A 27,647-nucleotide genomic window follows, 5' to 3' on the forward strand; every position below is an offset into this window, starting at 1 on the left:
AAAGTTTTTAAAGTGATACAAAATATATTGGTAAATATGTAAAAACAGAAAACTAAAAGTTTTAGTCACTTGTGGAATTATATTTTAAATGCTGTGATGCAGTCTGTTAATATAGGTCTACAGCGGACCAAGAATATTTGGCCAAAATAAATCAATAGATACTGTGTACCTTCTACCTCTCCTATTTTGTTGCTTTTATTTATCATTATTTTTAAAACTATACATTTAAAAAATGTAACTTATATAGTGATAGAACAGTTATAAATGAAAGTCTTTTAATGAGATGGCACTCAGAAGAGTTCTACTGCTTCATCCAATTTTGTATATACAACAGTTTCATAAAAATCATAATTTTTATACTTCAGAGACAATACTGACCCAGCAAACTGTCAACTGTACACATGGTTTCCTGGGAGATTATTTCAAGAATCATGAGACTACATTAAACAACATTTAACCATAATACTCTATGTTGCCTTTGTCTCTAAAGTGGTGGTAACTCAGTTAATTAATCTATTAATTCCACTTGGAATGTGATGTTTAATTATTATGACATGCCTAAGTGCTGACTGAAATGCAAGATACTACAGTTCAGGTGATACAAGAAAAATCAATGTGGAAAGCAAATATAATTTTTATACTTTATTTGTAGTTTAAAATGTTATACCATACAATTTTAATGATCACTTAAAAAAGGATTTATATTTGCATAAAACAGAAGCAAAACAGAAAGATATGAAGTAAAATACCACCTTGTTTCGAGTTTTCATATCAATAGTTAGAGTACTAATATACACCTATATACATTGTAAGTATATTATATAAATATACTATGAGTAATCTTGAATCCACAATAAATATCAAGTAGATTTTTAGGCACACGGCATAGAAAAATGCAGAACCTGCATAATTCTTGAGAGTGCTGAGTGACTCATTCCTAGATTGTTTTCACACATGTATTTTACACAAAGCATCAGCCATTACACACATGATCCCCAGTCACCTCTGAATCTAACTTTTCATCTCAACATTAATGTCTTTTTATTCTTTGATACTATTGCTCTATACAGCTTTTACATAAGAAAATATTTTGCAGTCTTCTTCAACTAATTGCCTAAGAAGATATCAGTACTACCAAAATAAGTAGTCTATCTACACAATATAATCATGGAAATGTGCTGAGAGGCACCAGTTTATACAACTGAACATTTTAATATTGGGAGTCACCCTGAAGGCAAACTTACACATTTTGAAGTACACCATTTTGAATTGCCAATACCATTACATCCAGAAATTATTAGAAACTGAGGTAACACCTGATTTTTTGGAGATAGAAATACTTGAGAAAACACCGAAAGGGTTTTCAAAAATTCTGATGAACATGAACCTCAGTCATTGTAGGCTTTGTCTGAAACTCTTTCTGTGCAAATGTAAACCAAAGAATCCAAAGGAATACTCTAGCTTAATTTACATATACTGTTAGGGTTAAAGATCACAGCCATGGATAACCTGAGATCGCCCTCTGATAAGTGAAGCTTATTGCTTCTCTTTCTCTTTATTGAGCTAATGTTCATTGATAAAAATGAACCAAATAAAGCCCACTGATTTTTTCCCCAGCTACAAGTCAGATTCTGGCATATCTGGCATATCTGGCATATCTGCCATCAAATACCCTATTCCATATCGTCCGTTGGGAGCAGTATCCAGACTTGGTGATCCACTCTGTTTCCGATAAATATTTTTACCAAAATTTGGAGATGACATCTCGCTTGATATCTTTCCATGAATGAGGCTTGCATCATCTCCCTCTAAGTTTACAGGCTCCTTCAGGACCCTTCCTCTTTTATATGTCACAGAGGCTAAATTACCAGAGCTATCGTCTATAAGGTTGCAGCGTCGAATGATGAAGACAACTGGGATGGGGAGTATTGCTAGGACCACAAGAGAGAAACAGACAACCATTCCCCATGTTGGATAGCTCAAAAATTCCTCAGATGCCTGTTAAAGCCAAAAAAAAAAGTTATTAATAACCTATTTCTCCCTGCAAATATTGTATCTGTCTCAAGTTTGTAAGCAAAGATTCTGGACTAGTCTTGTGACTTGCTTTGTCCAATAGGATGCTGTGGAAGTGACATTAAGCAATTTTCAAAGGTAGGCCTTAAAGGTCTTGCAATTTCTTCTGTTTTATAGAATGTTGCCCTGAGTCCATATTGCTTGGAAGAAGCCACGAATGAGAAATCATAGAGAGACATCAGCTCTCCAAGTTCAATCAACCTCATGTGTTAGCTCAGGCAAGAGCAAGAGAATAATTGCCCAGTTCACCCACAGAACCCAAGAAATCATAAATCAGCACTGCCTTCCAACATTACATTTTGGAGTAGTTTGTTATTAACCAATAGATACCTGTTACATATGCTCTACTAACTTTCTACAATACTAAATCTAAATTTTGAGGCATCTCTGGGCCGAAGGGTTTGGGCAAGTGATAACAAATTTGTTTATGCCCCATTTATGAATTTAGTTTTTATTATATAGAATTACTGACCATAGGATAAAGATCAGAGGTATCTCTGAAAAGTAAGCACTCTAATTTTCTAGTGGTTAATATATATCTTATGATTGCATTATTATGTGGGTAATGCAGCTTGAGAGCAGAATTGAAACAATCATTTCTAATACAAACCAGTTATAACAAAACTTTACTTCAACAGTTACTTAAATTATGTGTACATGACTAACACATATTCTCATTGTTATAGAGAATCTGGAATACAATTTAATAAGTTTATATAGGAAAAATATTTCTAGTGGTTTGAGCAACATGTTTTCCAGTAGAGGCCCAATAATTATTGGATAAAGCTACCTTACTGAGAACCAAACTAGTGTTTCTCATGTATTAAAAAAAATCTACAATGTATAAAAAAATCATGTGTTTGCGACCAAATAGAACATAAATCTCAAGATCCCTGCAAAAATGCACCACCATTCATTAAATAGCAGAATATGCTGTGAAGAAAGCAAAATACAAAAACTTCTCAAATGGCATTTTATGTATAGTTTATCTAAATTTTTAATTTGTATTTTACCTTATCTTCAATCCATGCATTATAGCCAGGAGGACTTAATCCCATATTCACAACACTAGATATTAGCAGTGATAATAGCATTAGAGGAGACATATATTTCCACATATAGTAGTAATATCTGTTGGGAGCAAAGCCCAGCATATCTCTCAGGTCTTCCATAAACCTAAACAAAAAGAAAGTAATTATTCCACAAGCTTATGCAATACCTTAAAAATGTGCATTATAGCAATCGTCTGATAGAGGTCTAGACATACCTCGTGATATTTTATACTGAATCAAAAAGTCATATCAGAAGATGACTTATAAATTAAGAACATATATAAAGTAAAATGGAAGCAGTTAATTACATACAGTAATTTTCATTTAATGAAAGCCCCCTTAAGCCAATTACTGAAAAGTCTCATCTTACAGATGACTTTCTACTCTATGAACACAGTATTTGCAACACATTAAAAATCCTTGTCTCTTTACTTAGCAATAATTAATTAATATCATCCAATATCCAATCTCTGTTTATATTATCTGAACTCTCATTTCTTTTTATAGCCTGTTTGTTTGAACTGAAAGGTCAATACGTTGCTACTGGTTAGTGTGTTCCCAAGCCCATTTTTTCATCACTAGGTTCCTACTACAACTCTTTTTGTTTCTTCCAATATTTTGCTGAATTGGCTGTGTACCCTACACTGTAGTTTCCCAGAGTCTGGTTTTTGCTGATTGCATCCCCACAGTGTTGCATCATAAGTGCATCTGCTCCTCCTATTTCCTGTAAATTAGTACTTAAGCCTAGTATTGATTAGACTTTTTTAAGTCAGGTTATTGAGGTATTATTTACATGAAATAAAATTCACTCTTTTTAGGTGTATGATGTTAACACTGTCAGAGCATATGGTCATTACACAGTAAGTAGTCTATCTCCCTTAATACTTACCTAGAGGTAAATATTTACTGTCCACCCACCAGTCCCTGTACTGATATTTCTGTAGATATTTTGGTTGTCTAAAGCTAGTTCTCTAGTAAAGTCTTCAAAGAGAGATCGTAAATGACTATACTCCTTAATTTCTTGCATGTTTGTAATTGTTTGCCTAAGGTCACTATACTTGAATGTCAGTTTGGCTAGATTTAAAATCAGTGGCTTTTTTCCCCCTTAAGAATCATAAATATATCTAACTACGTAATATTGTTCCAAAAAAGTTTGTGAACTATCAGGTTTTTCTATGATAATTTTTCTGATAAAAATAAATAATTTTGCTTGTTTTATTTGTACTGTTTTTGTCTTGAGGTAGTATCTATACTATGTCCTAGCATTGGCCATTATGTTTACTTTTCTAAGTATACCATGTGCCCTTTCAACATTCAAGTTGCCATGTATTTCCAGCAAGTTTCTTGAATTATAAATTTTAGTACTTGTTCTGGCCACTGCATTGAGACCTTCATCATATGTAGGTTGAACCATCTTTGCTTAATTCCTATTTCTAGTCCTTTTCTTAAATCCTTCATTATTTCTTCTTGGTTTTAAAAGCATTCCTCCCTTCTAGATCCTAATTCTTGTGGAAATAGTCATTGTGCTTATTGTTTTTGTGTTCCTTTTCATCTGATCTTCATTTCTGAAGTATTTTTCTTTTACTCAAAATGATTTCCTAAGTTCTACCACCTCTGTCTTAAAATCTTCCTTTCTTTAATTATCACATTTCTTGATTTTTAAATAGTTCATATATGCTGTCTTTTTGTGGCTTCTATCATTTTTGAAACTCTATTTAAACTCATTTTGAAATATTCTTGGTTTTCCATTTATTTTGCTTGTGTGCTTTTGTTGCTTGCAGGCATATTATTCTGCCCATTTCCTCTTTAAAAAAATAATTTCTTAAAATTTTACTACATTTAAATGAAATAAATTTTCCTGAATTTTAAGAGAGAGGGATGGGCACTTCCTATTTCTGCAAAGTAATCTAAAATTGGCCTTATAGTTTCTCAATTCTACGTCCTCTGCTCTCCTCCTCATATTTATTTGGACTTCCTTTTCTGTTGCTCCTATTGTCTCTCTCTTGCTCAATTCAGGTTTTGCTCCCATCACTTTCTCTTCAGTGAAGAGCTTTATCTTGCAAGAGAACTGTGATTTCTTCAACAGTTTTTAGAGACCAAACTGCTCTCGAACTGATGATTTTATTGCAGTTTGATCTCTCTGCATTCCTTCAAATGACATCAAGGATCCTATAAAATTTCTCTCAGTTTAGGTCACTGTCTTCAGATTAGCCTGCCACACTTTTCAGAGAGAATCTGGGGATGGTTAGGGAGCTGTCAGATGCCCAGCTGCACATCATCTGCCATCTCCTGCACAAATATAATACCACACAGATCTTGTGGCTGTTAATGGTTTGTCCCTATCTTCTCATATTTGAGAGTTCACAGGAATACTTTCTTGTCAATGTTAATGGGTATTTGGCTTTGCTATTTTAGTTATTCTTTTTCTCTTTCTTCTTTTTTTTAAAAAAGAGATTTGAGGAGATAAAAAAACTATGCTGCCATTACTTTCAGCTTCACAGAATCCTCCTCATTTTCTCTCATTCACATTTCTCCCTAATCTCTAACTTGCTATGCTTCAATATATCTTTTCTGCATTTGAATTTTCTGTCTCAAAAGTTTAGGCTTCGATTGCCTTCTCTCAACCCTGTCTCTGGGAATGCAGGTAAAAGTGGCAGAAAACACAGAGAAGAACTGAGTTCATGAAACTATTGAAAGCAAACAGAAAGAATATAAGTTTGCTACACAAATATATAAAACAAAACAAAACAAAACAAACAAACAAACAAACAAAAAAGAAAGAATATAAGTGTAATTAAATGAGAGCATTTTAGGCATGAGAATTCCAATCCTGCTAAGCCAAAATAAGAGCTTTGGAAACTAAGAGACTCAGTTTTAAATCACAGCTCTGTCATTTTTAATATATATCTTAGTCTCTCTGAGCTTTGTTTTTGGCATTTTCAAAAAAGATAATAGCTATTTTGGAGGGTTATTGTTAGGCTCATAGACAATGTATGTAGAGCACACTACTTTACATATAGTAGGAATTTAATAATGTAGTTATTATTAGTATTATTCTTCCTGTTCTTATAACTATTATTTAAGAACACTACTAAAAAGAGATGCTTTCTACTATGCTTATTGTAAATGATAAACTGTCTAAATGGAAATCTAAATTATAATATTAATGGTCCACAGATCAGTCCAATAACAATATCAAATTCCAACACGCTGAGGTTAGAAAGTTGGGAGTAGCTTGGTAGAATGTAGACATAACTAGTTTTGAAATTAAGGTCTAAGTTAAAGGCCTAGCTCTGCAACTAGCATACCGGATCTTCCCGTACAAGTAGGGCCAATTTTCTATTGATATGAGTGTTATTAGTTACCTCTGAGTATTTTTATAAAGGTTAAGAATTAATGTATGTCTGACAGCTATTGCTACTATTACTATCTAGTACATGACTATAATGTGTAAGATTCCCTACCCTTCCCTATCTGGAGCTTTTGACAATAAAAACATTCTCTAAGCTTTGTCACAAAGCTCATTCAATACCAGTAACGTTCTCTGTGTTGTTTAAGAGGACTCTGTTCTTCTCTCAATGCACTCATTTCTACTTTAAACAGACTTCTAATGAGCTTGTTGATTTTATTGCTTCAGTCCATATATGCTAACCAGAGATAATAGCTTTAAAAAATATTGGACATGGCCTCCAGAGACTTTTTTCTTGAGATTATGCTAATGCTTCATTTCATGCCAAGTATATATACTTTTCCCATCCAATAGGTATGTAATTCAGAGGTTTAGGCTTCTAGTGAATTCAAGTAATGATTTCATATAAAAATAAAATTTATGTATAGCAAATGCCATATATATTTCAGAGCAGGATATATCATTTCCTAAAATTGGCCCACTAAATAAGTCATTAAGTAGCATAATAAAATAAAATTCCTGCCATAAAACAGGTTAAAAAAGTAAGTAGGAGCAGAGGCTTTAGAGTTAAGCACAAATGGCTATGAATCCCAGGTCTGTCTCTGTCCAGGTGTGATGAGTGAGTCACTTGATGTCTAAATAAACCTGAGTTTTCTCATCTGTGAAATGTAGTTAACAACAAAACAACTTAACAGGGTTCTTGGAACATAGCCAATATTCACTAGCTCTTAGAAGTCATAATTTCGTAATCAGAATTAAATCAAAGCTCCAGAATCCTAGAATATATTACCAGGTATGCAATTCTGTCTAGTCACCTAATAGGGGAATACACTTTATTAAAATTGTTGAGTAAAGAAAAAACTTGCAAAAGATTTGATTTTGTGGTATTTTTCCCTCTAGTCATTTCCTTCTTCTTCTAAATGAAATAGATATTGGTAACCCTGTTTCCAAAATAGAGTCAAAAAATGAATACATAAAAGTAAATATACTTACTTATCTATGCCATAGACAAAGGATACAGCAATATTCTCCAAAATGACTACAATTAGTAGAGGCAATGAAGCAGAATAATCATCAAACATTGTAACAAAGTAATTTCCAGAGCGTTGCACAAATATCAGGCCAATACAAAATGCTACAAGACAATAGATAACTGTACAAAAGAAATAAATAAAAAATCAAGCCTTTATTCAGAATCAAGTCTTCTAAACTTCATTATGAATTATTATATTCAACATTTTTTTCACTTTTATAACTTGTCAAGGATTTAAATAGGCAATATCCTTCCCTGATACTGTGGAATATGACATATCAGGAGTTAATTATCTGATTTAGCCCCAGATTTAATATAAATTCATTTTAAGATGGTAACTTGACTCATCTCCTCAAGTCTATAAAAACTTATTTAGAGAGCACAAATAATAAATGAGGCAAAACTGAGAATACTTAAAGAGTATAAATCTTTATGCCCTTCTCTTATTAATACCAAAGCAACCTTCACAGGCAGCACATGTTCATGGGTCATTTCTAATTTTAATAGTGTTTTATAATTTTGGAAGCTATATTAAGTTTTGAATTAATAATGAGACTAATACAGCATATATCATGATACATATATATTTTTATGTTTGACTGAAATATGGTTACTTTTAAAGCATAACTAAAAAAAAAAATCTTAGATCAGAACTTGCCATAGCACCAACCTAAATTTGTATCTTGATATTGCCTGAACAGATTAGTTGGGAATACATTATGACAGCGTTGAGCAATCTGACTATCCAAGTAACTAAGAAGAACCATTTAAATGGAGTTTCTGCAGTAAGGTCCATGGAAGATACAGAAACTTCTGACCATTTTATGTGAAAACTTAGATTTCTGGAATCCATATAATATTTCTATAGTTTTACTAGACTTTTTATTCTCTCATGTACATTTATAGGGACCCTTAAAAATAAAAGATGACTGTGTTTTATTTCTCAACCACCTTTTAGCAGAAGTGAGTAAAAGTGAAAGAAGTAGAACAGGTAACAGAAGTTCAGGGAGGGAGAAAACAGATATCCCTGGGTTCAGATATGGGGTTCCCCTAACAATCTTAATATGTATGAGTTAAATTAAGTCATTACCTCCATCTCTTATTTAGTGATATGAGTTACATCATACATAAACAAATATTACATATAAACATATAATGCAGAAATGAAAAAGTAACATGTACTTGGAGTCTATCACATATAAATGTCACAGTATATTGTACTTAAAGTCTCAGGATGGCAGTAGCAGAGCTGAATATGAACCATAGTCACTTTTGCCTTCTAATTACACTATAAAATCACGTAAATATGAAGAGAGTGTATTCTAGGTGGTACGAACAGTAAGAGTTTCACTGGAGATGGGAGAGGAAAAGATGATGTACTATCAAAGAAGACAAAAGCACATCTTACAAAGGTAATGGGGGGACATTTCGTATGGATAAAATATAACTTGAAATATAGGTTTGATCCCAAAAAACAGGTAATGGGGGAAGAGAGTACATTCTCCTTTGCTCTGACTAAATAGATCTTCTGGTAGGAGCCAGCAAACACTACCCCTGTGTTTTTCCCATCTACGCTGTTGCTTTTCCCTTAATTTTTGCAAGCCCTCTTATCTCAGGAGGGTTTGGATATAGGGCAAAGATGAAGAAAGCAGCAAAAATGACTGTTATTTGCCTGTATGTCAGGCAGGATATTGATAGCCATAAATGAAATAGAAACTCCAGAAGTAAAGACTGCCTTTTGGGAGAAGATAAAGAAGTTTCTCATTTACGTTTAGCTGAGTTGAGGATATTTAGTATAAATATTTAACAAACTGCTGAAATTATTTTACACAAGCACTCACACTTAGTAGAGCAGTAAGTGATAAAGGTATATATTTGAGAGTTATTTACATGTAAATTAGTACTAAATTTTTCAGAGCTAAAAACAGAGCCTTGGTGACCTCGTTCACCACTGCCCAGCATTCGAAGTCACCTAGATTTTTTTTGTCCAATTCATTTTTGCCTCTCTTACCAACACTGTTCCTGTACTCTGGTCTGTCAGTCTTCCTTACTGCTCCCTTTATCTCTATTTATATATGCTTACCAAATCCATCCTCCGATCTCTGAGAAGATCCTTCCCCTTTTCAATTCAACTTCCATCTCTTTTACTGATAGTTTCATATATGTATTATGCTCTCTATCAGTCTATTACATGGTACAAGTCTTATCTATGCAACCTATTTTTAATTATCAGTATTATTATTTTTGGAGAAGAGGCTCTCCTATATCTCTCTGTACCTCTGTTATAATTTATATCCTTTATGTACCTCAAATGCAAGATTGATACAGTATAAAATTGACACTTTAACAAATGCTAGCATATTGGACTTATTAACAACCATAAATACAGATAAATTGTTTTATTATCTTTCCTACCTAAAGATATTAATTGCTAGTAGGCTACAATTGCTATTTTATATGAGAAGTAAATTTAGCTTTATCAATTTCAGCAATGCACCTTTTGAAAAGGAGAAATGAATCTGAACTATCTTGTTATAATTATTTGACTTGTATACAAAATTATACATGAACATTCTATGACTTTATTCTAGTGCCAGTAATTCATAATAATGATATTACTAATAATTAAGAGCAATATAATAATCATTAATAATTAATATAATCTATATTACATCTGTCCTGTGAGTACTATATAAATATAAAACATAATGTAACAAATAATAGCAATACATATTAATAGACATTAATAAAACCCCAAATATAACACTTTCCTTTTCCATTTCTGATCTCTCAGCAAGAGTAAAATGGCCTATATCAGTTCAACAAAAAGTTAAATACATAAAAACTCACCAGTAAAAATTTCTTTCCTCACTTTGAAAGTGTCCACAATAGGCGTGATGATCCCTTCAATGTTTCCAAACATGCTGCCCAGCCCTAGATTCACTAGCATGAGGAAGAACATCACTGACCAGAAGGGAGATGCAGGGAAATGTGTCATCGCTTCTGTAAAGGCAATAAAAGCTAAGCCAGTTCCTTGAACAGCCTATAAAATATACAAAATAGCAACATTAATACAGAGAAATATTAAGTGATTGCGATGTGTGTATATATATGTATGTGTGTGTATATATATGTGTATGTGTATATATATGTGTGTATGTATATATATATATCAGTGTGTGTGTGTGTGTGTGTGTATGTGTGTGTGTGTGTGTGTGTGTGTGTATCAGTTATAAAGAAAGGGGAAAATTCTGAGTTAATGCCTGGGAGTGACGAGAAATAAACATGCTAATATCTCATTGTCTCCTAAGAAAATATACCCTTAAACCAGCTTCAAGATGATTGTATTATTTCACAATGACAATAGAGAGACCAAAAGTAAAAAAACAACAACAACAACAAAAAACTTTTACAAACAAGTTAGTAATTAAGAATTCAAGATATTTATAGTAACAATGGTTTCATCCATAATTTCCTGTACGTGATGATTTATATTTAGTCTCAGCACAGTTAACTATCTTAAAGAAAATGATTAATGGCCAATTGCTCCATTGTATTTTCCTTTTTGGCAATACAGCAAGAAGGTGACAACCAATACAAGAATATTTATTAATGTTCACTTATTTTGTTATTAAAATACATGATAGTACCTAAGAAGAAGAAATTAATCATGACTTGTTGAGCACAATTGTTAAAATGTCCAAATATTATTCATGTGTCAAAACAATCTTGCAATATAAAAATAACAGGCATAATTCAAATTTTGTATTAAATATTATACCAGGACTAATTTCATTTTCTATGATAGAAATCACTTAATTTACATTCATATTTTAAATTACTGTGTCTTAACCAATGAAATTGCTTTTTTAAGTAAAGCAAACCTTTATGATTTAAGAACATATGTTCTCTGAAATAAAGAATGTGAATTTCGAACCAGCACAACCTTTCACAGGCATTTTTAAGCTTGCTTTTTTCTTTAAAAACATCTAGAGAAAATATATTTTAACTGAATGATAATTATTTATTGCTTAAACATAGCTTACTAACTTTATTTAGCTCATCTTCAATTTGACAGGAATTGAGATGAAGAGCAGGAAACTCTTCTTCTTTCACTTTTTGAATGATGTCATAAACTAAATGATAATCTTCTGCAGTAACAGCTGAAAAGTTGATGTGATGGGGAATAATATCCTGACTAATGTTGCCCATTTTCAAAAATGTTACGATCATTTTCGAATTTCTGAAAAATAGAACAACACATTAATGAATACTTATGGGTTTTAGGGGTATTTTTAATATAATTATGCCATTAAAAGCAAAAGGAAATTAATATCCATACTCTGCAATGCATTTCTCATTTACGACATTTGCTTTGAAGCCCAGAACTGCAAACACCACCAATGTTGCCAGGATAGAGGTAAAAAAATTGACGAAGCACACCAGGACAGCATCAAAGTGGCAGTTGTTGTCTCTCTTGTTGAAGCTTGAAAAGGCAATGACACCACCGAATCCCAGACTTAAGGCAAAGAACACCTGAGTAGCAGCTTCTCTCCAGATCTTGGGCTCCAGCATTATTTCAAGCTGTTTAAAAGTAAACATAATAGAAATCAGCTGCAAAATAATATTTCAGAATAATCTACATGGAATTACTTGTACTGTTTAATACACAGCATAATGATAGTTATGTTTAAATTGGGGAGATAATCTGTTCTTAAGTAGAAATAAACTTTTCATTTAAGCTTGAAAGAGTTGAACAATTTGTGCTTTGCATATTCACAGTTGTATTATTCATTTATATATTATTCTTTCATTCAAAAAGGCTTTCCTGAAAGCCTTTCCTTTGAAAATGGGAGAAATACAACGATATCATCTCTAAAACCCTTTCAGACGCAAATTTCCAAAGTTCTCAATCTGTGCTGAACGTATATTTCAAGTCGTACTGCTTTACATCTTAGAAAATTATCAAACCTTTAAATGGAACAATTCATATTAGCCATATCTGACACAGAACACAATAAACAGTTGAGTTTGATTTCAGTAACAGCATTGTTTACATTGGTATTGTATCTTTTTCCTTACCATTGTGTTGAAATCGCCTTTACTGGGAGCCATGTCAAACATAGGTAAGAACATGAGTTCCACAGTCAGTTTCAGATCTTGATTCTGTTAATCAATAATCTAAAAATAGTGCAACCTAGTCCGCTCTGAGTTTCAGCTTCCTCAACTGAAAGATGGGATAACAAGTGCTCAAAAATTGCTAGTATATGGATTATGGTGGCAGGCACATTGATAAGCACTTCATGTGGATTATCACATTTAGTCTTCACAACAATCCATGAAATTGTTGCTACTATTATCTAAACCTTAGAAAGGTTAAGGAACCCGCCTAAGGTTACATAGTTCTGGAGTGAAGCTGAAATATGAATACAGGTAGATTATAAAATTCATAGTCTCTCATATATTAAGATTTATTGTTCAAGTAAGTTATTATTATTGAAATGTACACAATATTTTATGAAACATAATAGTTATTATACTTATAATTTATGTACAATTAACTAAGATAATGCATGTCATATCACCATTGAACCTTACTGTTCTATGATTAATGCTGATCTACTAAAATACTCAATCAACTGTCTATCTCTACTTCACCCACTAGATGGCAGAAAGCACCTATTTACTAACTAAAGACATTCAGATCGCTGTACCTCCAATTCGGGAACTAATCTCTATTCACGGATTTGGAAATATTTAGTCTGTTTAGGCACTTTCTCCTTTATATAAACAATGTAAATTAGAAGTAATTAATAACTTCTTATTGGTATTATATTAACTATCACATCTTACAGTGACCTAATATAGAATCTTATCAACAGTCAATGAAAAGTGAGCTCAAAAATTAACTATATTTTAATAGCGATCCCTAGTCCTGGTTTAAAATGTTAATATAGGGGCCATATAAAAATGTCATATCAAAGGGTTTAAATTCTAAAATATCTCCTCAAATCAAATATTTAGAACTATGTCTCAAACAATTGCCAACTTAGAAAAAAGGTGATATGCCAGAAACCTACACCATAGAGCTAGTTGTTTTAAACTCAGAAAACTATTTTTCAATATTAAAAATATAAATAATTTTGATTATTACCTATGGCCCATTTGAAACTAATTTAAATGTTAATATAACTGAAATTTATGAATCTTAATAGTTATTCACTGTGGAGATTCAACAGTGCTAAATGTTAAACAGCACTTTCAAACTATTCAAGAAAACCAGATACCAATGTCGTCAGTTTTGCTATTAGAGAATGAATACTAAGTTGGAACCAGCTCAAAATCTTTTACACAGTATCAAGGCAGCTGCCAGGAGTGACAAAATTCTAATATCTTCTGCTCACATCTTACGGCATGATCATTCTTCAGGTAATTTCCAATTTCCGAACTAATTTTAAAATTATATCTTTATAACTCTATGTCCGCCTATGACAGTGGTAGTAAACTAATAGTGAGGTATAACTTCATTCAGTAAATAACCAAATACATATACACCTAAAAAATTGTTTTTGTTTCCTGTCAAATCAATATCAATACATATACACCTAAAAAATTGTTTTTGTTTCCTGTCAAATCAAGTCTACAAGGATTAATCAGGTTCATTGTGCCCAGTGTTAAGTTCAGCTCTAAGTTGAATGACAGAGCACTAGTTCTGAGCTATTAATGAAGCCTAATGAGAACTTTCCTGAAATGTATACATATTTATGAAAGTTACAGAACTTCCCAAACTCACTATGTAAATATTCTTGAAGGTACGAAATCTCAAAACAAAACAAAATGAGAAAACACTGATTTCCTCTGATATGGAATTTAGACAACAGTAGGGTTTTTAACCTGAGGCCATGGATTTTAGATGATCTGTTAACCTCCTGAGACATTAAACAAATTAATATGTTCATTTTTTTTCTGGTAAGACGATCCTATTATCATTTTTTTCAAAGGTGTCCCTGATACAAAAGGTTAAGAACCATTCAAATAGAGGAGGAAGATGAGTAAAGACTGAAAAGTTCTAAAATTTACAAGTGTAAAAATTGAAAGTTAACATAAAAGAGAAATTTTTAAAGTTTAAATAGTGATAGCCTTATCCCAATGGGATATTTAACTAGATCTAAAATGGGATATTTAAAATTGGAGCTAGATAGATATAATTATAGATATATAAAAACTCTGGTTTATCTAAGCTAGATAACATAGCAGCTATAATTTAAAAGTCTAGCATACATATTTTAGAACAATTATCCCTTAAATCGAACTGCGGGAACATTTAAACAACAAACATAATGCTTTCATGATCATAAGCCTTATAAAAACACAGTACATACCTTAGGGGTAAACATGTGGTGGATGCCATCAATTGAACCATCTAGAAGGAATGCTCTAATTAGGAAACATATAAGTACCATATATGGAAACAGAGAACTAAAATACATAATCTGTAAAGAAAGAAAAATAAAAATAGATGAGACACACTAACAACTATATTCTTTTTTATAGTTAAGATTATGTCTTCTGTTCTATACTTCATTTACTGTTTATAGTATATGACTAATAACACTATTAATTGTATTAATTGTAAAGCCATCTTATTAGAATGGCTTATGATTCTTGATTTAATATGACTTCGTTAAGTCATATTTGAGACGATATTTGAGATATACCAAAAAAAGAATACCATCCTTATTTAATCTCCTGGTAAGGGTGTGGGTTCATGGGTATGGTATAACTCGAATAATGTTGATTCCTTATAGTTCATAAAACAAGCAAAATTTAAAAGAAATGAATGGGCACTAAATCCCAAGCAAATTCCTACTTTTATTATTTTAGACATAAAAATAATTATTTTTTCCTAGTAACCAAAGTTCCATTATGTTTCCATAAAGCTTATAAAGTAGAGAGGAGTCCCTGGTAAGTCTCCAATAGAACTTCAACAAGTAACCATGTAGAGGTTTGACTTTCTGCTTCAGCAATTTCATCATTAAAGTTGAGCAAATACTTACTACAGAAAAAGAATGGTCCTAACCAGACATTTACTGCCTCCTTGACATCTCCATGTGGGAGTCAGCAGATCTCAAACTCTTCAGGTCCAAAAGGGAACTTCTGAATTTCCCCCAGAGCTGTACCCATCCATCTCAGTACGTGGCCCTCCTACTATCCATCCAGTGGCTGAAGTCAAAGGTCTGGAAGTAGTCCTGTACTACTTGTATAATTCTCCTAACTCGTTTCCAGGCCTCCCAGTAATGCCTTGGGTTAGCTCATTCCCTAATAAACACAGTCCAGGGATTTTGAATGGTTGGAATAAAATGCCAGTTCCTCCCTCTGACATGCAAAGCCTTACACTAGAGCCCTACCTGCCTATCCCACCACTCCTCTGCCACCTGAGCTTTAGCCCTGCAAACTCTTATTGTCAGGGCCAAAGCAGGGCTGTGTCCTTAGTCTGCATTCATCTCCCTCATTTGTGTATAACTCTCTTCTCTTTGTTATTTATGTCTCATCTTCATCTTCTCCAGGAAATCTTCCCACACCAAAATAAAATATGCTTTTTCCATCTAATACTCCCATCTGGCCTTCCCTATGCCCCATGAATCCTCCATGATATTATCTTGTCTTGTTTTTTTTGACAGCACTCAGCACTGCCAAAATTATGTTTTGTTTTTTACATGTTTCCTTGTTAATTTCCAGTCTCTTCTATTGGAATATAAGTTCTATGAGGGCAAAGACCTTTTATCTCCTGTTTACTACCATATCTCAAACACCTAACATAGTTGCTTGCACATAGTAGGTATATATGTCTGTGGAGGGAAAGAATGGAGGGGAAGTGGGTAGATTGGAGGAAAATCTGCCAGAGCAGAGGATGGCTTAGGGCAGGTAAGAGATACTGAATCCAATAATATTATAGACAAACAGCACATGTCAACATCATAATTTGCATTTCTATAGTTCTATCCACTTTATAATCCCATTTAAATGCATGTGAAACATCCTGAGGGAAAAAAGTAAAATAAGAATCTCAACATACTCAAAAATCAATTATTTTAATTAAAATTATATTTTATTTAATTAATTATAATAAAGCATAATTTTTTAATCATTTCAAATTGGTTTAATTCCTTGATTACTTCCATTCATCCACGTTTTTTAAAATCGGAATGACTTTAGCTGGAGTACTTTTTAAAATTCTTCTTGCCTACTTTCAGCATTCTTTAAATTTGCCAGACTACTACATGCCTACTTAAGTAGCCTTGATCTCACTTGAATTAAAGATATTCCTTTTATGATTTTTCTTTACAAATCTTGAGACTAGCCAGAAGCAAGAATTCACTTTTGCAAAGTGAGTTCTGTTTTTTCTAATGAGAACTCAAATTTTCTGACTTATGACTTATATTTCCATTAATTCCACTCATTTTTAAAGTAAAAATGAAAGCTACACTCTAAAATAGTTTGAATAGGTTGATTATCATTTTTCCAAAAAATATGACATACATTCAGTATGTTTTTTAATATATTTCAAATTGGAGACTAATGGAAGAAGTGACTCTTCCCGTACTTTTATTTGTCCAAGCTAATCACATCATTAATATATCCCTCTTCCCCATGTCCCATAACCAACTGATCAACCAATCCTATTGATTCTACCACAGAAATCTCACATCTGTCCCTTTGTTTCCATCCTGAATGACATGTCATTTTTTACTCTTATAAATTTCCTGGTAACCTCGACTCCAGATTCTCCCTGCCAGCTTTCCCCTTCATCCCTGAAATTCATCATTCACGCTACCAGAACAATCTTTCTAAATTAAAGATCTAATGGTGTCAACAAACTGCCAAAAACCCTCAAATATTCAACACTGTTATCAGCCAATTATCTTACCAGTGTTCACAGATTCTTTAATAATCTGCAGTCAATTTATATTTTAAGTTTCATTTCCCAAGAGTTCCACAAATTCTATGTAAAAGTCACAAAGGGGTACTCAGCAATCTCTGGGCTTTGTACATGCTGTTTTCCATGCATCCAGTGTTCTTTCTCTGAACCTTCTGGTGAACTCCTCTACAAACACAAACTCTAGCACAAAAGTTATCTTCTCCATGAAAACTTTCCCCAAATCCATGTTATTTTCAGTTGACTGCCTTATGCTATCACAAACTTTTTACATGCCTCTCTGCACTTACTCCATTCTAAGTATCTGTCCCACCTATTAAATTTTGTCCATGAGGACAAAACTGTGGCCTATTCATCTTTGCATATCTATCAGTTCCTGACATATATTAGATACTAAAAAACACTGTACATTAAGAGAGTATATAGAAAGATAAGTTTTCCTTTCTACATACATTCTCTAAAATATAAACTAATCTTTATTCTGGAGTATTTTTTAAATTATGTACTAATTATATTTTCAGACTCATTTCCATTTTTATTTGTTAATTCAACAAATATTTGAGTTCTTAAAGACATTGATCTGGATTCAGTTATAAGACTCTAGCACAGCTTCCTCAAAAGGAAAAAGATGATTTTAAATTCAATGTAACACAGAGAAAAATAAAAGTCAAAATTTTAAATACTGAAGTAGTATTAAGTAGGTCACATCCTAAATTTATTCTTCTGTGAGTAGGTAAAAAAAAATAATTTAAATAATTATTTAAGATTTAAAATATATCTTAAGTCTGCTCTTCACAGAGGTATCTATATTGTTTTTAAATACAAGTCTTTTATATTTAATCACATTGGTCTAATCTTATTATACCAAAATAGTTGAATATTGTTATTAAAAATAGGTTAACTTCTACTTGACTATATGTAAAATGCTACACTTTCTCTTTACCACACTTTATTTTATGCACCACTACCTGAAATTATTTTACAAATTTGTTTCTTGTCTGACTCTGTCACTAGAATGGACATTCTAGGAAGACAGACATTTTGTCTGCCTTGTTCAATGCTGTCTCTCAGAACAAGATCAGTGTTTGGCACATAGCAAGTGTTCAATACATATATATTAAATGAAATGATGAATGACTACATTGTCCCGGAAGTACATGTGTTTAAGAACTGGGAAATAAAACAATGAAAACAAGCTAAGGTATATATAGTTTTTAACATAGTAACAGTAATAATGGCAAAGCAATACTAGTAGAAAAATATTGCCTTAGAATTAGAAGAAAACTTAGAGCTTCCCATTTCTGTCCTTCATGTTGGGGCGGCATCCCCTTAATAGAGGCTATAAGGAAGGGACATGCAACCTCTATTTGATCACTTCCAATAATGCTGAGCTCTCTCTCACTGAGACAACTAGTTTTATTGTTATGAGGCTTTATTCCTGAAAGGACTTCCTTTTATTTAAAGTTTTATCACCACCCCACCACTCTCCATACTCCCCAATATTTGACCATAGTTCTGTTCTCTGTAGCCACACAGAATAAGCCTTTTTCTTTTTATTCAACTACTTGAAGATTGTGATCACAGGGCTGAAATTTTTCTTTTCAGTAATAAAAGAGAAAATAAAGATTTCAGTAAAATCTAGTATTACAGGCATGGTTCAACTGAGGTATGACAACCTGACCCAGAGGAAAATGACACTCTCATACTCCTCTTTTAATTCATGAAGTTGCCAATTAGCATTTTGAGGGCTGTGTGTGTGTGTGTGTGTGTGTGTGTGTGTGTGTGTGTGTTGGCCAAGTATATCACAAGTTGACTCATATCCTTCTTTTAGCTTCTAAGTCCTCAGGTTTTTTTCATATACTACCCTTAAACCATATTGCTAAGTCCTCAGGTTTTTTTTCATACACTACCCTTAAACCATACACTACCCTTAAATCACATTTCTCTATAACTGTACTTGTGTGATTATTTATATGGAGGCTTTTATTGCTTGGCAGGAAAATAGAGAGCTTTATATTTATTCCTAATACACTTTTTCTTATACTTAGCTCATTGTTTCAGACTGAGGAATTGTGACAGTTTAGACTTTTATATCTTTGCTCACATTACTTACAGCTTTCTCCCATCTGTGTCTACTGAATTCTTTCATCAAATTTTGCCCAAAAGCCACTGAAGTTTTCTCATTGAAATAAGTTGTATTTAGTATTTAACTTATATTATACTAAGAAAAACAACCCCAAAATTCTGTGATAAGAAAAGGATGAATATTTCTTTAAATGATAAACATATGCAGACTAAGAAGGAACGAAATGTGGCAATAAGACTAGAGCACAAGGATGTGTGGACTTCTCTGGCTGATCACATTTGGTTCTCTTTATATCAAATGATATTATGTTAGAAAGCATATAGAGGTGTTTATATGTAACTCGAGAATCTATTCTTTTATTTATAACCCAATTGTAACGTGTCTCTGACATAGAGCCAATTAATTGAACTTACTTAATCATACAAAACTTTAACATTCAGAAAAGATTGAAAAGATGTTCAGATGTGTTATCTACCATAGTCATTTCTTCGAAAGAAAAAAATGATGTAGCAGTTCCAGCAGGAAGGTAAATGTAAAATTACCTGTGATTTACAAGTTAAAAAATCATAAAACATTTTAAATTAAACATGAAGTAAAAGAAAGCAAAGATGAATTAGACTCTGACTTAAAAGAGTTAACTATTTGGGGAGACATTATAGTGTTGCAATGAAATAACATGGGCTCTAGATTTAGATAGAGCTAGGTTTGGCTCCAGGTACCAGCAATTACTAGCCATGACACTTTGGGCAAGTTACCTAACTTCTTGAACTTGTTTTATATCTGTAAAACAGGTCTGGGAGTAGTAATTACTTCTTGAGTTCTCTTTAGAATTAAATGGGATGAAGTATATAAAGTACATATCACAATGCCTAGAGCAAAATAAACGTAATAAATATTGGCTCTTTTTCTTCTTGCTCTGATTATTGTCAGGACGATCTTCACCATCATCGTTACTACACTACTATTCCTACTTCTATTAGTATATGATGGTGAGTGGTAATATATTAGCCTAGAAAGATATATAATCAGATCTATGCTTCGGAAAGAAAAAAAAAATAGTAGAGATGGATTGTTAAAAAGCAGGGATAAGAACCAATAATAAATTCTTGTTATAGTCCAGCCAAAAGATGTAGAAAGCATTAAAACAATGACAATAATTATGAAAAAATGGAATATGAGAGCAAAAGACAGAATAGCAATTACTTTCTTAATGTATTCTTAAAAAAAAAAATCAAGGTTTCTAGAATTCTTTTAACTACAGCCTTTTAAAATTTTTAATTTGGCCTGGCAGGCATGCTCTTTCGTCTCTTACATTACTCTGAGTTCCTTGTTGAGATTACTGTAACTACCTAATGATGTTCAGATATTTAAGAAACATTCCACACTAGAGACTATATTAAAATCTTTTTTGCAACTATTCCTTAGAACACTTATATTATAGAAAAATTAATGATTAAAATAAAAAACAAATAAGCTTCATTCTACCACTTTCCCCAATTTCCATGATTGGAACTAATTGGTAATCAGAGAACTAAAACATTAGGGTCAACTGAATAAATAGCAAAAGAAAACAAAAGGACTTTTAGGTATTGACAAAAATTTCAAAGAAGATCTTGATAAAAGAAAGAATTATAAATGGCTTTCAATTTCACTATTAAATATTTATATATTTCTTTTCCTTAAACACATTTTTAAAAACATATCTTTTTACCAATCTTTAATTAACTACCTAGAATAAAATGTTTCTTGCAATTTGCCCACAGAGATTTATACCAAAGGGTGAGGGGGATTATCATCACTACCAAGGAATGATGATTAACAGAATTAGGAGAGGCTCTAACATACTAACTTTTCCAGAAGACTGAATGCCTTTGAACATAGCCAAGCAAACCATGACCCAGGCAGCCAACAAGCAGACGGTCATCTTCCAGTTTAAGCCCCCATTCTCAGAAATGGAACTGGAAATATTCAGTGCTTCTCTGTACCAGTAATATGTGGTGGCAGAACTTTTTTCACATTCTGGCTCTACAACTGTAAAAAGAAAGGTAACACAATCATTTCAAATTATAAAGAGTAATGAGACAATTTTTCATTACAGTAAATCTGTAAATTAGTTCTTAATATTTCCTAGAAAAGTATTACTATTCTACAGAAATGTTTAAAGTCACAATAAAAACCCAACTTCAAAAATATAAAATATCAACAGACAGATATCTTCATTGATATTTCTTATTACATGTTTCTAAATAGGGATAAGTGAGCTTTCCTCAAAGTAATTAAAACAAAATTTATAATCCCTTCCAGTCCTAGAATTATCTTCCTGAGATAAAGCTGTCAAATATGCTAGCTGCTGGCCATATGTGCTTTTGAAATGGAGCTCGTCCAAAGTGACATGTGCTGTAAATATAAAATACAAAGGCAATTTTGGAAAATTAATATGAGAAAAATAATGCAAATTATTAATAAATTTTACATTAATTATATGTTGTAATGTTAATATTTTAGCTAGACTGGATTAAAATATTTCACCTATTTCTTTTTACTTTTTTACATGTGGTTACTAGAAAATTTTAGACTACATATGTGAGTTGCATTCTGTATTTACTGGACAGCACTGCTATAAGGAACTGTTCTTTATATTCTAGCATATAAAAATAAATGATAGAAAAACTATGAAACAGCACAATCGAAGACATAAAAACAATTACTTCAATCCAAATTCTTCTTTTTGTCCTTTATTTTAATGAAAATGTAAGGCATTAAGAAAGGTGTACAAAATAAAAGACTGTCAAAGTTAACAACTGAAAGCTTATAATATTTCACCTTAATGTCATAGGGCATGATGAAATAACTTGGGAAGGGGAGTACAGTCAATAATATTGTGACAAGTTTGCACGATGACAGATGATTATTAGAATTAGTGGGATGATATCATTGTAAGGTATAAAAATGTCAAATCACTATATTGTATACCTGAAACTAATATAACTTAATAACTTGGGAAGAGCTAGTAAAATTAGAGGATGCCAAAGGTCTATCCCCTTGAGTATGCCGATCCTAAACATGAGGGAAAGGTTGTTATGATAATAATTTTGAAAGATTTTCCCACATAATTTTTTAAAAATCTTGAAATCTCATGCCTTTATTGACTTTAGGTTCTTTAAATATAAAAACATGACACTGTCCATGTCTTACAAGTGTATGAAGCATTTTTCACCAACGGACACTGATCCCAAGGTAGAGGCTGTTGAAAAGACTGAGAAAAATAAAACAAACTCCAGCCAATGATGACATTGTAGTAGAGAGCCACCAAAAAGGACACCTATAAATAAAACAATACAATTAAATTAAACCTCTCATGCCCCTTCCTTTGAAACAATGAGATGATATGTTTAAGATCCCATTTGACAATTTAAAAATCCTCCTCATTTTATTTCCATTTGAAATACATGATCTATTCTAAAAAGATGTTTTTGACAGGTCCTAAAAACATGCATTAACAAGATTGAACTATATTAACATGTACAGTTTGTTTTGTATATTAGTACAAGCTCTGGTAGTGTTTTTTTTTGTTTTTTTTGTTTTTTTTTTTTTAACGTGATTAAATAACCGAGTAGAAATAAACACTCAGAAATTTCATTCAAACGCAAACTACGTAATTACAAAACATAAAAATTATATGGCATATACCATATCAGGAAACTTACTACACAACTTGCAAATCCAATCCCACCCAGTTTAGGGCTTATGTAATTCCATACACCAATGCTTCCTTGTCGAAATCTTTGGCCCAAAGAAAGTTCCAGGAAAAAAAGGGGAATACCTATTACCAGAAGCAGTATTAAATATAACAAAAGATATGCACCTACAGAGACAAAAACAAAACAAAACAAAGATTATATTTTCAATAGTCACAGTAGAGAATATACTAATTCTGATTATCTCATGGAAGATATTTTAACTTCTACATAGTATAATTATAAAGGACTTTAAACAAATGCAATTTCATTATTTTAAACTTTCTAGTGTTTGAAACCCGAATTTGACTGCTACGAAGAGTTTCTGATAAAAAAAATAATTATAATAAAAAAAGAATATCAATGAAAAGTTCCCATTTCATTTTATTAAAAGGGTAAACAATTTCATTTTTCATTAAAAAATTATTGATTCCTTAAAATGATTTTTCAAGTAGGTTTCACAAACTCCTGGAAATCTTATTCACACAATGTTTATGAAGTCATTTATTAAATTTTATTCAAATTCATCTAAATCATGTATTCCTAATCTGATAAATTAGAATAAATTAAATTTTATGGTATTAAAACTGAATTTTTTTTTCCTAAATAAAAACAGGAGAGAAGAAATGGCTGTCTAGACTTAAAAAGGAAAAGAAGAAAAATAACTTCTACCATGGTCAAATGTCATTTTCCCCCAATATACTTCACATAAAAAGCACACTTCAGAAAACAAGTAATTTTTTGTTTTCCAGAAAACAAAAAGGGGTTGTGAGATTGACTGAGAAACTAAGATATTTAATATCTATTGTAAAATATATGCACTATTATTCTTGTAGTAAAGTTTCAGTGCTTAAAAGAATTATTATTTTACAGCTAAATTTCAAATTAAGATATATGAATAGTGATTTAAAAATGCACTGAATAGTTTGACAATGTTAATATTAAACTCTATGAATTGATACAGTTAAATATGAAACAGGTACTCATTTCTATATGAGAATATGTATACAAATTATTCATTAAATAACCTCTAAGATGATTTCCTACATTCAAATATCTTATCTAAAGTTTTGTCAAACCAGATACTACCCAATGTGTCATGTAATTGATGCTACTAATTCCCTTTTTAAATGAGGCCATTCATTATTATTTTCCCATTAAAAAAATGTTTAATGCTATTGAATAGATTTTGGAAGCTATTCAAATTGTTCTGGTAGTTATCCTACTGAAGAAGTAAATATTAATGATTCTTTTCAACTTATTTATCTCAGTATCTACCTATCTCTGAAATAATAACCATATATAAGAATTTTCTCTAATATAGTGGTCAGTAGAAAATCTTCACTGTTTTATGACTGTCTTTCAGTCTTTCGGACTTGAGTTGATTCTACAAAGGGGTATGTACTATAAAGCATGGATGAGTGAGCTTATAAAACAGAATTACCAAATTTCTAACTCTAAAATTATTGGTAACAAGCAGGCACTAATGACCTGAAAATGTTTCCCAAAGAACTGAAACTGCATTTTAACAATTGCATCAAATTCTAGAATATGAATGGAGTTATGTATGTGTAAATGACTAGGAAAAAAAAAAAAGAGAGAGAGAGACAGAGAATTAATTAAGATTGGACTTACTAGGATTCTTCCCTCATTTACGTGTCTGACATGCTATTTTTAGATACTTAGCCTTTCTTCTAACTCAAATTACTCTAATTTTTAAATCTATATTAAAAATAAGCATAGCTAAAATATAATTGATCATTTACTATTTGCCAGGAACATTTCTGAGCATGTTACACGTTACTCATTTACTCCTCACAAGAATCTAATGGAGGTATCATTATTATCTTCATTTTACAGGGGCGGGAAGTAAGCCAGAAGTTAAACTGTGAAAGGTTACACGGCTAGTGTAAGAAAGAACCAGGCTTCATAGTCAAATTGACTTCAAAACCTGAGCTTGTAACTTCTGTATATGCTCCTTATTAAGCTTAACCATTGTGCTTTAAGTATAATATCTTCAGACGAATCAACTTACATTGAGTCTATTACTTTTTAGTTCTATTAAAGTGCCTCAAGTAACAAATGAATAATATTTAAGTATCTTGAGGTGGTTGATCTAAATTGCCAGAAGATACTACTCAAATACCTAGAAGGCTCAATGCTATTCTGCATGTTGAGTACAACTTTTTGTATCTTGAAACGATAAACTACATTGGTATATTTTATAATATTGCTATCAAGTATGTGATTAGAAGAGAGGAAACAATCCTAGAAAGGGCATTTTTACTCCTTTAACAAATTAAAATTAGAATAAGCCATTTTTACCAATAAATAATTACTAAATACAAAATTATTTAGCACTTTCCACCAAGACAAAAATTGTATTAAATGAAAGGCAACCTAACTTTTCAGCCAAGACAAGCCTTCTTCTTTAACAGTACAGTACATCCAGTAAGGTTCATAAGGTGAAAGGTTCCAAAAATCAGAGTTCATCTTTTGCCAGTCCTGGCAAATGCGATAATTTGTATAAATCAAAAAGCAGAGTAGTACACAGCCACTTATAGTGGATTTAATAAATAATTCATATGTGATGTTACTAACGAGCTAAGAAGCTTACAATTTTAGTGGAGTGATATGGAGTGCACCACCGACTTCGTGTATTGATTCTTACTTCTCAGGAAGATTTTTCAAACAGGCTACTTTTTCCAAACCTGTTATTTTGTGGCTAGTTGAATTAATTAAGCAAGATCTTAAACATATTTTATCACCATAATACTTTAGCTTTTTATTTCTTAGGGGCTAAGAAAAAATTTAACATATGGTTATATTATTTAATTTGATTTGTAGATTATAATAACATCAAAATAAAACCTAATTTTTGGCCAGTCAATAAAACTATCACAAACTGGAATAAAATACCGAAACATTCTTTCTCTCTTTTGTAGACTGAAATGAGGCGTAGAGAATATTTAGTTATTAACCACACTTATTTTAACAGCTTCCATGTACATAAACAATAAAGTTTCAACCCAAATGTTAGTTAATACTGTTTGACACCAGCGTACTATAGAGCTTGAGTCGTACATGAACAATCTATTCCTTTGTATGTGTTTTTTTCCTTGATTTTTAAGACAATGTTGGTAATTATATACATAAAGACAAAAAGCTAGAATATCATGTTGATACAGAAATTTTTGTTTAAAACTAAGAATGTTAATTGCTTCAAAGTTTTCTTTGAAACAAAATGTTTTTCCCAAATGCTGTAGAACTGGAAACAAAATACATATGATATCTAAGGATGAAGAATGTCTGGCGTTGTATTAATTATCTGGTTAAATCCCTTCTCCTGGGATCTATAAAGTTCTGGTCAGCATCTGAAGACTATAATCATTCTAAATTATATGTAATTTTTGTTTTCCTTGAAGAGTAAAACAACTTAAAATTCAGAGTTAATAAGTCATACAGAGAAAATTCTGTCTTCCTTCACCAATGTTGTCTTATACCAGAAACTTTGGGTTTTTCTCCAAAGAGAATAACTGACAGGCACAAGGGATGCAATATTTGTTAGAAAAGTCGGTAACTTAGAGATGCTTAATAGCATCCACACAAAGACTTTGAGAATTCATTACTCTTAAAACAATCCGTGAGTGTTCATAGCAAGCCATCTGCTCTTACTGGAAACCTAATCTGAAAACAGAGCTGAGCTCATTTTCAACAAAGGAGTCTCCCTAGCTTTATAATGGAATTCATAGTTTCTAAAATAATGAGACTCCAGCAACAACAGCAGCTATTTGAGATAATCAACTGCAATTTACTCAGCAATGTGTCACTTTAAAAAAGAAGACAACTTACCACCCCCATTCTTCTGACATGTGTATGGGAATCGCCACACATTCCCCAAACCTACAGAAAATCCAACTTGGGCCAGAATGTATTGCATCTTATTTTTCCAAGCTGGTCTTTCATCTTCGACCTCAGATCCTTCTTCAGCATCTGTATCTTTCTCTTCTTGGACATCAACAATTAGTTCACTTTTCTTAAAAGCATCATCAGCTGAGTCTTCATTGGAAAGAAGGTCTTTGACAGATTCAATAACCTCATCGTCTAATTCTCTTTTTACCACCTTGCTGTTCTTAGGCATTGGAAAGTGCAGGTAGTATTGTTTGTTTGTTTTTTAATTCTCCTATGGAAAATTTAATTCTTTCAAAAAATTATTTTAGTTGACATGAAGAAAAGATGGAGGAGGATATCAAATAAATCCTTGACTCAAAGTGATAAAGTCAGGGATCCTGGATCTGTGCGTCCAATATTCTGTAGATA

At 31.9% G+C, this 27,647-nt stretch overlaps 1 protein-coding gene across 1 annotated transcript; it reads right to left on the reverse strand.

Moving 5' to 3' along the window:
* Window positions 1–27,647, reverse strand: SLC6A15 (solute carrier family 6 member 15). The gene is made up of 11 exons (XM_025041041.1): window positions 27,180–27,647; window positions 23,298–23,455; window positions 22,786–22,912; window positions 21,440–21,621; window positions 14,950–15,060; window positions 11,910–12,151; window positions 11,618–11,810; window positions 10,418–10,610; window positions 7,528–7,687; window positions 3,087–3,249; window positions 1–1,998 (listed from the first exon to the last, which is right to left on the reverse strand). Exons 1-11 carry the CDS (start codon window positions 27,466–27,468, stop codon window positions 1,618–1,620), a joined length of 2,199 nt encoding a protein of 732 aa, XP_024896809.1. The 5' UTR covers window positions 27,469–27,647; the 3' UTR covers window positions 1–1,617.

This window comes from Pteropus alecto, unplaced genomic scaffold (assembly GCF_000325575.1).
Source record: "Pteropus alecto unplaced genomic scaffold, ASM32557v1 scaffold76, whole genome shotgun sequence".
NCBI classification, from domain to species: Eukaryota; Metazoa; Chordata; class Mammalia; order Chiroptera; family Pteropodidae; genus Pteropus; species Pteropus alecto.

Excerpts from the sequence above, each read along its gene's own strand:
- SLC6A15 (XM_025041041.1), bottom strand. The coding sequence starts at position 27,468 with ATGCCTAAGAACAGCAAGGTGGTAAAAAGAGAATTAGACGATGAGGTT. Across the intron at positions 11,811-11,909 it reads AATGAGAAATGCATTGCAGA|AAATTCGAAAATGATCGTAA; the intron begins GTATGGATATTA and ends TCTATTTTTCAG. Across the intron at positions 7,688-10,417 it reads GAGGAAAGAAATTTTTACTG|TTATCTATTGTCTTGTAGCA; the intron begins GTGAGTTTTTAT and ends TCTTTTGTACAG.